At 36.6% G+C, this 13,061-nt stretch overlaps 1 protein-coding gene across 1 annotated transcript in view; it reads left to right on the top strand.

Moving 5' to 3' along the window:
• Positions 1-13,061, top strand: part of PAPOLA (poly(A) polymerase alpha) — a 58,982-nt gene that overhangs the window by 17,996 nt on the left and 27,925 nt on the right. The window contains exons 4-10 of the mRNA XM_079700916.1: positions 3,852-3,933; positions 5,565-5,674; positions 6,131-6,184; positions 10,123-10,234; positions 10,944-11,033; positions 11,124-11,262; positions 12,766-12,838. Coding sequence (XP_079557042.1) covers positions 3,852-3,933; positions 5,565-5,674; positions 6,131-6,184; positions 10,123-10,234; positions 10,944-11,033; positions 11,124-11,262; positions 12,766-12,838 — 660 coding nt within the window. The remainder of the gene's footprint in view (positions 1-3,851; positions 3,934-5,564; positions 5,675-6,130; positions 6,185-10,122; positions 10,235-10,943; positions 11,034-11,123; positions 11,263-12,765; positions 12,839-13,061) is intronic.

A 13,061-nucleotide genomic window follows, 5' to 3' on the forward strand; every position in this document is an offset into this window, starting at 1 on the left:
TAAGGAATTCTGCAACAGTGAGCATTTTTTAGGCCTTCAGATGTTAGACTCAAACTGAATTATCTATTTAGTTTTTTATAATAACATTCTTTGAGTTTCTAATAACTTTTTAAAAGAAAATCATACAACTGTTGAATCCATGAATAGGCTTCTGGTAAAGGAAATGTAGTTTTTTGTTTTTTTTTGAATTTTATTTATTTTATACAGCAGGTTCTTATTAGTTATGTATTTTATACTTATTAGTGTATATATGTCAATCCCAATCTCCTAATCCACCCCCCACCCCGGCCACTTTCTCCCCTTGGTGTCCATATGTTTGTTCTGTGGAAATGTATTCGTAAAGTTGTGTTTAGAAGACATTTTTTAAAAACTCTGTAAATAGCGGTCATTTTTCCAGGGTAGTACAAAATGCATATTTAGTCTATAATAGAGCTGAAAAATTGATGGTAAGAGAACCAAAGGTAGAAGAAAACCTGAGAGAAGGTATCAAGGTAGAAGAAAAGTTAGTTAAAGTCTTCTGGCTTTAGTCAAATTTATAATATTATTTTCTTAAAGCAGTGTATATATATTTCAAAGCAACTGATTAAAACTTTAGCAACCAGAATATTCTAAACTGGGGACTCCATATATACTACATGTTTGTCATTGATAGAGTTTTGATAAAAATGATATTTTAAAAAGAACTTCTTTTTGAGCTGAGCAAAGGATGTCCAGGTTTAAGTATTTTTACTCATTTATTAAACTTAGGTGATTCTTTAATATTGTATAGGGAACACAGCTTTGTTTTTTGTTTTTTTTGCAGTATGTGGGCCTTTCACTGTTGTGGCCTCTCCCATTGAGGAGCACAGGCTCCGGACGCTCAGGCTCAGCGGCCATGGCTCACGGGCCCAGCCGCTTCACGGCATGTGGGATCCTCCCCGACCAGGGCACGAACCCGTGTGCCCTGCGTCGGCAGGCGGACTCTCAACCACTGCGCCACCACAGGGAAACCCACAGCTTTGTTTTTAATGGCTTTTTCTTAGACATTTAAGTTGAAAACTGTTATAAGGCCAGAACTTAGATTTATTTAATGTGAAACGAGTACTGTCTCATTGATAGTTTTGTTTCAGTAATTGAGTGCCTAGTTAGTTTCTTTAACCGGTAATTCTATTTTTTAAAATTAATTAATTAATTGGCTGTGTTGGGTCTTCGTTGCTGCGTGTGGGTTTTCTGTAGTTGCGGCGAGCGGGGGCTACTCTTCCTTGCGGTGCGTGGGCTTCTCATTGCGTTGGCTTCTCGTTGCGGAGCACGGGCTCTAGGTGTGCAGGCTTCAGCAGTTGTGGCTTGCGGACTCTAGAGCGCAGGCTCAGTAGTTGTGGCGCATGGGCCTAGTTGCTCCGCGGCATGTGGAATCTTCCCGGACCAGGGCTCGAACCCGTGTCCCCTGCATTGGCAGGCAGATTCTTAACCTCTGCGCCACCAAGGAAGCCCTAACTGGTAACTCTTGATACAGTTCTTCCTGCTGGTTTTCTTGAGGGTAAGAAAAATTGTTTGGATTAATGAAATTAATTCTCATTCCTAATCAAATTTGTCTGTGTCCTTTTCTCTGTAGCCTAACTCTGGTAAATTGGTTAGAGAATGGGACTTTAGGGGTTAGGCTTTACAAGTTTGATTTTTTTTTTTTTTTTTTTTTTTTTGCGGTACGCGGGCCTCTCACTGTTGTGGCCTCTCCCATTGCGGAGCACAGGCTCCGGACGCGCAGGCTCAGCAGCCATGGCTCACGGGCCCAGCCGCTCCGCGGCATGTGGGATCTTCCCGGACTGGGGCACGAACCTGTGTCCCCTGCATCGGCAGACGGACTCTCAACGACTGTGCCACCAGGGAAACCCTACAAGTTTGATCTTTTGTATCTCTTTTCCTAGGGAGAATTTCTTCCTCAGCTGCTTGGTTTTAAGACCTGATACAGGATGTCTTGATGTTGACACTATTGGTATTTTGGGCCACGTAGTTCTTTCATTTCTGGCCACGCCGCGCGGCTTGTGGGATCTTAAGTTCCCCGCCCAGGGAATTGAACCCGCGTCCTTGGCAGTGAAAGTGTGGAGTCCTAACCACTGGACCACCAGGGAATTCCTCACATATTTCTTTTTTAGGGACTGTCCTGGAAGATGTTAAGCAGCACTCTTCCAACTAGATGCACTGCCTGTCTGGTCTCCCCAAATTGTGACAACCAAAGATATCTCCAGTTAAATCAGTAGCAAACCACTGATTTTTTTTTGGATGGCACGTGGTATCTTAGTTCCCTGACCAGGGATTGAACCTGCACCCCTTACAGTGGAAGCATGGAATCTTAACCACTGGACCACCAGGGAAGTCCCAAGAACCACTGGTTTTTGATGTATAGTTACAATTAATTTATAATATTTTGGGGAAAATTTATATAAAATATGAATTTTACTTAAGTTGTTTGATTTGTTTGCCATCTAATATCCTGAGACTTAAAAAAGATTTGCAATTGAAAAGTTCTTCTGTGATGTTAATTAAGAAATCTTAATTTCTGGATTACAACTGTAATAGCTATAAACATACTAATTTCTAATACAGTAGCCACCAGCCACACTTGGCTATTTCCGTTTAAATTAACTAAAATTAAACATTCAGCTCCTCAGCCACCCTAGCTACATTTCAAGTGATAGTGAAATATAGCTAGTGCCTACTGTATTGGACAGTTCTCCTGGAGAGTGCTTATCCGAAAGATTTGTATTTTACTAGAGATATCCACAGAACATTATTCTCAGGTAGTTTCTTCCTATCTTCCTTTGTAGGCATATTTCTGTACACATCTTGCTGGCTTAATTTAAATAACCAAGCCAACTGTACAAGTGGTTTTTAAAATATCTAAACATAGGAAGAGATGGTGGTGTCTCCTTTTTAAAAATGTAATACTACACATTTAAATTGCCTGTTTTCTATAAGTGATAATTAAGTGTGCCCTTAAAAAACAAGGGAATCCCCTGAGCCTTTTACAATTTATTTTTAAGGTTGTTGGAATATGAAGTAACAATTTATGTCACTTTGGGAGGGTGGTGGGGAAGAGTGGTCTCTTTTATGTTCTGCTACTGAGTAAGACTCTACTGAGGAATTAGAAAGTAAAGAGAAACATTGATCTAGCACACATTAAGATTTGGTGGGGTTCTTTTTGTGGACAGACATTATCCTTACCACCAAGGGTGGTTAAGTATTCTCCATAGTACTTTATAGTCATACCAGGGTCAGGAAGATGATTTTTAAGTGCTTTCCTTTCTCCTCATTCCTGGTGTTTCTACTCTTAAGAAATCATCAGTAAGTTTAGTTCTGCTCAAAATCATCCCACTAAAGCCTACTAAACTATTAAATGTAGCCTTATTGGCCTTAAAGTCACTTGTGATACAGTAAAATTATCGTCTAATGTACTGTGGCATATTTGGTATAATCATTGAATACAATCTTTTAAGCAATCAGAATGTGTTTTTGTTATATTCTAACATTCATGATTTATGCAGCACCTTATCATGAATAAAATTTCTGATTCTAACATTGCTTCTGTGGAATCACATGATCTCCTCTACCACAGTCTTTATAGCAGTTTCCAAAAATGTGGCAAAATTCTAACACTAATTGAAAGTTGAAAATTGCTTAAATTTCGAGTTAGGTTGATCTGTGAAGGCCTGGTATTTTGTAGAGCTTATAGTTTGTTTACCCTCTGTATAAATTTGCGTAGAAATCTTACTTGGGTTTGGTTTTTTTTTTTTTTTTTTTTTAATGTACAGTGTTATTTGAAGTAGTTACCTTTGTGCTCCACTGGCAAAATAACTATTTTTTGTTTGCTTCAACAGAATCTTCCACAATCTGTAATTGAAAATGTTGGTGGAAAAATATTTACATTTGGATCTTATAGATTAGGAGTACATACAAAAGGTAAATATTGTTTTAATTATCTTGAGAAGGAATACTTTTTTAATTTTTTAAAAATTATAATGACACATCCATCTCAGTTACTTGCAGTGTATTATACAGCTTAGGTTTGCATGGAAGAGAGTACTTCAGGGAGCCTAAATTTGGTAAGAAGAAGGATATAAAATGATACCTTTCATACCTGTATCCTCCAATGCAGTATTAAGTAAAATAAAAAATTCAGTTTCTCTGTAGTAGTAGCCACATTTTCATTGTTAAATAATCACATATGGTTAGTGGCTACCATACTGGAAAGTGCGCATGCAATACACTTTTCCCGTTGGGGAGTTGTTTTGGACAGTGCTGCTCTGTGTATCATTTCCTCTACCTGAAGAATATCAGAAGAAAATGATATTAAAATAATGATATCTTCTTCTGGAAATCAGAAGAAAAATGAATTAAAGCTTGAAAAAAATCTGTATTATAGTCATGAAATATAGTTAAGGAAAAAACAAACCAAAAAAATGTGTATCTGCAGCACAGTAACAATCACTGATAATACTTTCTTAGTGACATTTGTAGTTTTTTTCCCCTGTGTAAATAAATACACAGTAAGAGTGTTATCATGGCAGAGAACATTATTGAACTCTTTCTTTTTTACTGAGCATAGTTAGTAAGCTTTTGCTCTTCATAATCTTTATTTATGCTTATGTAACAAATAGGAGTCTGAGACTTAAAAAGGCAACACAGCTTGAACAGTTGCTCCCAGCCGTCTCCTGGCAGAGCTAAGATTCTAACTGTGGCGGTCCGAGGCTGTACTCGTCAACCATTAGCCCCTAGCCTCTGTTAAAAGTATCTGCCAGTCTCGGGCTCTCTCTGTTGCGGCATTATTCCTTCTCCCCATCGCCCACGGCTCTGTGCTGGAAGTAGTACATTTGTTTTTGGTGTGTCCTGTGAACTGTGTGCCCTTCTCCTCCTTCATGAATATGCCAGATGAATAGCCTTCAGAGTTAGTGCCTCAGGTATTGAGTCTTTTAGGAAAATGAGTATGTTGACCAGATGCCATATTGATCTCTTCCTTTTATGATCCCAGTTATCGATTTTAATCATCTTTTTTGTGCTCTCCCTGTGTACTCAGTGCTGGCCTCCTATCAAGCACTAAGTTAATAACAGCTGTTCTTACCATGGTCTGCCTCTTTGGATTCTTGCCATTGGTCCTTTTTGAAGTGCATAGGTCCCATTTAGGTGCAGGTAGGAGCCTGGAAGCACCAGTCACAATGTATAGACGATAACTGTATTTTTTTGTTTCACTAATGAACATGGCTGTGACTAACGACACCAAGATGTTGGGTGTATTCTTGCATAATTGCCTCTCTTACCATAAGAGTTCCTAGCTGAGTCACCTTTCTTTGACTCCCAGTTCACCTGGGCCACTACAAATAGAAGATACTGCAGGAAAAAATATATCCCATCAATTAGGGTCATGTTTTTCTTATACTGACTGGTAATTTTTTTTTTAAGGAGAGGGGTGCATTTTTAGAGGCTTATCAGTGTAACGTTAACAGGTTTTCAACATCAAATACTGCCATGATAAGATGCAAAATAATATTCTTGTAATAGTAACTAGTGGTTGATGGGCTTAATTTTTTTTTTAGGTGCCGATATTGACGCGTTGTGTGTTGCACCAAGACATGTTGATCGAAGTGACTTTTTCACCTCGTTCTATGATAAGTTGAAATTACAGGAAGAAGTAAAAGATTTAAGAGTGCGTAAATGTTCAGAGTGAAAGGGGAGGAGTTATAAAAATCAGTTTAGTCAATTGAGTGAGTTTTATGGTATAGCCATTAATTTATTGAACTCTTGCAATTTGCCAGACCCTTTTAAGCTTAATGTGTATGCTTGCATTTTATTCTTTACAGCAGTCTAAAATCATAAATCTCTAGTCTCATGTACAGAGTAGGAAATGAGGCAAACAAAATAAATATTAAGCAGCTTGGCCACCATCACATATCCGAGTGGCAGAGATCAAGAATTTGAACCTAGGCTTGTGCGACTTAGGATTCTCGAGTCTTAAAGCTGTTTACTGAGAACCTAGTCTGTGTCAGGTGTTGTGGTAAATTATGTTTAAGCAATGTCAGTACTGCATTCATTTAAGAGCGCTAAAGCTAGTGTAGCCCTAAGGTATACTTTCAGAGACACTGATTTTTAAATTTTCCCACAGGCTGTTGAAGAGGCATTTGTACCAGTTATCAAACTGTGTTTTGATGGGATAGAGGTAAGGTTCAAATAGACAGTTCTTATTGTGTGTTATTTTGATAGGTGTAGGTTAAAAACTTGATTTATTTCAAAGGTTTATAATTGGTGAGTTGGTATGATATTAATACGAATTAAGTTTTTTTTGAAATGGAAGTGACAGGCTACTCTTTGTAGTCTCTTTTAAAAAAGAGCCTAGTGAAACCAGGAGTTAAAATATAGACAGAAATGTACTGACTGTGAAATGGCTGCTACAGAACAGGTTAATTGATAGTTTTTCCATATGCAGATTTTATATGCTTTTAGTCTCATTAAGGTAATATAACTATATTTTTGCAAGTAGAACTTCGGCTTCCTTTAAATTAAATATTTAAGAGTTGAGAGAAAATTGTGATCTGATGTCTGTCATGTATGCTGAAATATTTTCTGATAGGGAAGGATATATGAGCTCAGATTCTTTTTTTTTTTAATTTATAAATTTATTTATTTGTTTGTTTTTATTTTTTGCTGTGTTGGGTCTTTGTTGCTGCGCGCGGGCTTTCTCTAGTTGTGGCGAGCAGGGGCTACTCTTCATTGCGTTGCGGTGACTTCTCTTGTTGTGGAGCACGGGCCCCAGGCATGCAGGCTTTAGTAGTTGTGGCATACAGGCTCAGTAGTTGCGGCATGCGGGCTCAGTAGTTGTGGCGCACGGGCTTAGTTGCTCTGCGGCACATGGGATCTTCCCGGACGAGAGGCTTGAACCTGTGTCCCCTGCATTGGCAGGCAGATTCTTTTTTTGGGCAGGCGGATTCTTAACCACCGTGCCACCACCAAGGAAGCTCTGAGCTCAGATTCTTGACATGATGTGCAGTTCTCTTTGATGTTTTCAATGTGTGTAATGAAAGTAGTTGCAACAAAGCTGACCCTGAAGCAATTTTAGTTATTTATGTTACTTCTGCCATACATAATGGTGCTGGAAAGTCACTCATAGTAATAATGATGGTTATAAAATCTCAGAAATGGAAGAATAATACTTCATGGTTCTGCAAAAAAAGTGGTTTCTATAATTGTTGCATAAGGTGCCCAACTCTGTCTTCTATGAAATATGACTAATCTTAATAAGTAGACATAAGATGTTAAATTTAGTAAAGGATTATCAAGTTCAGGCAGCTTTGATTTACTGTCAGTGTTTAAATAAATATAAAACAACCATAATGTATAGGTGATGCCTTGTTTTCCCAAAAAGAACGTTAACCAACAAAGGGGAGATTTTTTGGGGTGGAGAACCAACTCAATTGTGTAAACTTTTCAGGATGGAGATAAAAGTCAAATGGTTACTAGAAATATTTAATGTGCTTGTTATTACTGAGTTGCTTTTTGAGTTACCTGTTTTTTTTTTTTTTTTTTCTGTGAGCATATAGTCTTTATTTCTGTCTAAATTAGGGGAGATACTGGATTTTGGAATGTGTATCATTGGAAAATTTAGGCTATACCACAGGTACTTATTTGTGTAAATGTACAGTTTTTTCCTGTCTTGTAGGTGCATGTTTAAATGATTTTTCACAGCAAGCTCTTAAAATACTGATTTTTTTTAAACATCTTTTTTGGAGTATAATTGCTTTACAATGGTGTGTTAGTTTCTGCTGTATAACAAAGTGAATCAACTATACATATACATATATCCCCATATCTCCTCCCTCTTGCGTCTCCCTCCCACCCCCCTATCCCACCCCTGTAGGTGGTCACAAAGCACCCAGCTGATCTCCCTGTGCTATGCGGCTCCTTCCCACTAGCTATCTGTTTTACATTTGGTAGTGTATATATGTCCATGCCACTCTCTCACTTCGTCTCAGCTTACCCTTTCCCCCTCCAGGTGTCCTCAAGTCCATTCTCTACGTCTGCGTCTTTGTTCCTGTCCTGCCCCTAGGTTCTTCAGAACCTTTTTTTTTTTTCCATATATATGTGTTAGCATATGGTGTTTTTCTCTTTCTGACTTACTTCACTCTGTATGACAGACTCTAGGTCCGTCCACCTCACTACAAATAACTCAATTTCATTTCTTTTTATGGCTGAGTAATATTCCATTGTACATATGTGCCACATCTTCTTTATCCATTCATCCGTTGATGGACACTTAGGTTGCTTCCATGTCCTGGCTATTGTAAATAGTGCTGCAGTGAACATTGTGGTACATGACTCTTTTTGAATTACGGTTTTCTCAGGGTATATGCCCAGTAGTGGGATTGCTGAGTTGTATGGTAATTCTATTTTTAGTGTTTTAAGGAACCTCCATACTGTTCTCCATAGTGACTGTATCAATTTACATTCCCACCAACAGTGCAAGAGGGTTCCCTTTTCTTCACACCCTCTCCAGCAATTATTGTTTGTAGATTTTTTGATGATGGCCATTCTGACCAGTGTGAGGTGATATCTCATTATAGTTTTGATTTCCTTTTTTCTAATGATTAGTGATATATTCTTTGGAGAAATGTCTATTTAGGTCTTCTGCCCATTTTTGGATTGGTTATTTGTTGTTTTTTGTTATTGAGCTGCATGAGCTGCCTGTATATTTTGGAGAAATATCTATTTAGGTCTTCTGCCCATTTTTGGATTGGTTATTTGTTGTTTTTTGTTATTGAGCTGCATGAGCTGCCTGTATATTTTGGAGATTAATCATTTGTCAGTTGCTTCATTTGCAAATATTTTCTCCCATTCTGAGGGTTGTCTTTTCATCTTCTTTATGGTTTCCTTTGCTGTACAAAAGCCTTTAAGTCTCATTAGGTCCCATTTGTTTATTTTTGTTATTATTTCCATTCCTCTAGGAGGTGGGTCCAAAAGGATCTTGCTGTGATTTATGTCATAGAGTGTTCTGCCTGTGCTTTGCTCTAAGAGTTTTATAGTGTCTGGCCTTACATTTAGGCCTTTAATCCATTTTGAGTTTATTTTTTTGTGTGGTGTTAGGGAGTGTTCTAATTTCATTCTTTTACATGTAGCTGTACAGGTTTTTGATATTGAGCTGCATGAGCTGCTTGTATTTTTTTTTTTTTTTTTTTTTTCCGGTACTTGGGCCTCTCACTGTTGTGGCCTCTCCCGTTGCAGAGCACAGGCTCTGGACGCGCAGGCTCAGCAGCCATGGCTCACGGCCCCAGCCGCTCTGTGGCATGTGGGATCTTCCCGGACCGGGGCACGAACCCGTGTCCCCTGCATCGGCAGGCGGACTCTGAACCACTGCACCACCAGGGAAGCCCTGCTTGTATATTTTATGTATATTTTATTAATCCTTTGTCAGTTGCTTTGTTTGCAAATATAAAATACTGATTTTTAAAGTGATCTTATAAAAGGCTTGTTTCTCTAGCAGCATTCAAAGGTTGGAACCATGAAATCATACCCTCAGGAATAATTACCAAATCTGTGCCAAATTTCTTTTGCCCCCAACCTTTCCTTGAAAAAAAGGAAAAAAACAATTTTGTCAGTTGCATTCTATGAGTCTTCAAAATTAGCCAGTTTTTGTTTTGTTTCTATTTAGTCAAAACTAAGTTGGAGAAACAGACTGGAATATTATAGGTACATAAGTTCTTAGAAGTTCCCTTTTTACTGACAGGTATATTTGGGCTACATATAACCATATTGGCCTTATATTTGGGCACCTTTTAGAATATAATTCACAGTTCATATAGGTGGAGAACTAAACAGTTAGTTTTAAGTAATCCAGTATATCTGCATTTAGCAAACTCAGTATATTAAACTTAGTATGATTAAAATGACAAGTAGCTATTTATACATGTTCTGTTTAGTATTACCATGTTTTAGCATCTGGTTAAAATACCTGTGGTAAGAATTTTGTTTGAACTTTTGGAGGTGTTGTCATGTTAACAGCTGATGAGAAGATCCTGGTTTTAAGGAGTATTAAGTGTTTTCTTTTTTAAAGAAATGACTTAAAAATAGGCAGACATGGAATGTTTTGCTTTGTTTTTGTTTTAGATTGATATTTTGTTTGCAAGATTAGCACTGCAGACTATTCCAGAAGACTTGGACTTAAGAGATGACAGTCTGCTTAAAAATTTAGATATAAGATGCATAAGAAGTCTTAACGGTATGTAAAAACCTACTTCCTTTTGCATAGTAGCAGTTTTGGTCAAATATGAAATAGTTTTTAACTCAAGCTTCATAATGAAGCTTTTAATGGCCATATTGTTTATCCATAGTGAGTGAAATAAAATGAACTTTTTACTTAATAGTTAGACTGCAGTGGAGCATTTAGTAATTTGTTAAATCATTGGTATCTTGCATTATTATTTCTTTTCTTCCTGGGATGTTTAAATACTGTCTGACATTTGTACTCTATTGCTGGTGGCTCAGGTTTCACCTTGTAACTATTAATTTTGATCCTGTTAACCTTTGTAACATTTTCAACTGTTGTGCTTTTAAAAGGGTTACATTTGAACACTTACTTTAGCATTGTTTTGTTAATATGCTCTTGAAGAACAATTCTTGGAAACTTAAATGGATCAAGCCCTATTCACCGTCTCTGAACTGGAACACATTTTAATTATGGGTTGAAAGTTTTTGAAATAAAGCATCTTACAGTTCAGATTATTTGGTTTTAGGGTGGTGTTTGTGATGGGAGGTAAAAGTTTTATAGTTTTTATTTGCCTCTTTATTAACATTACTGATTTTACAAAGTAAATTTTTATTTAATTTGACATTAGTCTCAGAAAATTTAAAAGAAATATTATCATTAAACTTTTGATGATTTAATGTTCTTTTTTTTTTTTTTTTTTTTTTTTACTCCTATTAATCAGGTTGCAGGGTAACCGATGAAATTTTACATCTAGTACCAAACATTGACAACTTCAGGTTAACCCTGAGAGCTATCAAACTGTGGGCCAAACGTGAGTTCAGAATTTGTTGGCTAGCTTATTAAAAATGTTTAAGCTTTTGTTCAACACTAACTTTTCTTTTTGCTTTTCCCTTATCAACAGGCCACAACATCTATTCCAATATATTAGGTTTCCTCGGTGGTGTTTCCTGGGCTATGCTAGTAGCAAGAACTTGCCAGCTTTATCCAAATGCAATAGCATCAACTCTTGTACATAAATTTTTCTTGGTATTTTCTAAATGGTATGTGTTTAGATTATATTAAAATAAAATTGATTGTAGACACTGAAGTTTAGTCTTATTTCTATGACATTTCTGCAGCTGGTCTCAGATTCAAATTTTAGTTCATGATGTAGCAGTATAGGTAGCCTTGGGGAGATCATGTTGTGTATAAAATGGCAAACCTAAATTCCATTCCTTTTCCCTAGCTTTCCCAGGATAGCAAGGCAGGTGCTGTTTGTACTTCCATGCGTAAACTTACTCTCTAAATAAACTGAATTTTAGCTATAATGTCTGCTAAAATCCAATGAGTTGATAGGTTGGGATATCAGTTACTTTGGATAAAACCTTATATATACCACCTCTTTTAATTTACTCTTTGAATTCTTCTAGATCTATAGGCCATTAGTTTCCTGTGGTTGTTTTTTGCCTTCAGCTGCCCATTTATCTTTGGTAGAATGTTAAGGATGTAAGTGTATATAAAGCTTTTAAGGATAATTGTAAGTGCTTGAAAAGCAATTGAGCATCCCTTTGAGATTAGTCATTAACCCAGGAGAGATTTTTTTTTTAATGCTCTCCTTCATTTCAGCCTGGTCACATTTGTCAACCATTATTTCTTTTAAGTAAGATAAAAGATTGCTATTTCACATTAGTTGCTTTGGCCCAAAAGGTTAGAGTTCTTCGTTTTTAATCAAATAGATCTGAAAGATTTGTCTTCCCTATTTGTGCCAACCTCTGTACCTCCTCCTTCTGAAAAAAGAGTTTTAGTTATTTTATAAAAATTAGAGTTATTGGTGACAATTTATAATTTAGAACTGTGCCACACTTTTCAATACACATTCTGTAATTATGGATTTGATAGCATTTAATTATATATAACCAGATTTGATGAGAAAAATGTCAGAATTTCTCTTAATGCTACACATACATGGCAAATAATATTTTTAAGAAGCTAACCTTGATACTAAAGATGGCAAATGTTTTCCAGTTTTTAATCTCTTCTGTAAAGGACTGAAGTAGCTAACTCACAAAACATATCTTGAAAACAGTGTGTTCACATCATTACACATATTCACATTAATAACCTTTGTCATTAGATAGAGAAAAATTTTCCTAATAATTTTTATAATTATTCATACTCCTTTGCCTATAATGAATTAAAGACAGGATGTTTTTCTTTTCAAGGGAGATTTTATCCTGTTCAGGTTTGAGGTGAACACATCAGATGTCTCGGAATAGTACTTTTAAATTTGAATAGTGCTTTATCAGTTCTTCTCTGCAAGGCAGAGAAGATATTTGACTTCAGTCTGAGAAAGCTACCAAATGGTTTAAGTTACTTTCATAGAGGAAATGTAATTCAAGTAGTCTAACGTCGACAGAAAGGAATAAAGGAATAAAAGATGATATATACCAAGAGTGCAAAATGAATGAAGAAGGATCACATTCACAAATGCTGTATGTTTAACAAAATACGTGTAGATGGTAATATCCAGTAGTCTTATCAAGTGCTACAATCTTTTTAAACAGGGAATGGCCAAATCCAGTCCTATTGAAACAGCCTGAAGAATGCAATCTTAATTTGCCTGTATGGGACCCAAGGGTTAGTGTATTATTTTTTCCCCTACAAATTCACACTGTGCAATAACAAGTAAAAATCATCTGCATAAACTTCAGGGAGACTTCCCATCCTGTTACGTATGAGTGGACATGTTCGTATTACACTTTCTTTTTAATCTCAACTATAATTTTCCTCTGATGTGAGAAGCATAATTATGTACCCTGTAAACTACATTTAATTGTACATAGTTTATAATATCAAGATC

This window comes from Hyperoodon ampullatus (assembly GCF_949752795.1).
Source record: "Hyperoodon ampullatus genome assembly, chromosome: 3".
Taxonomy (NCBI): domain Eukaryota; kingdom Metazoa; phylum Chordata; class Mammalia; order Artiodactyla; family Ziphiidae; genus Hyperoodon; species Hyperoodon ampullatus.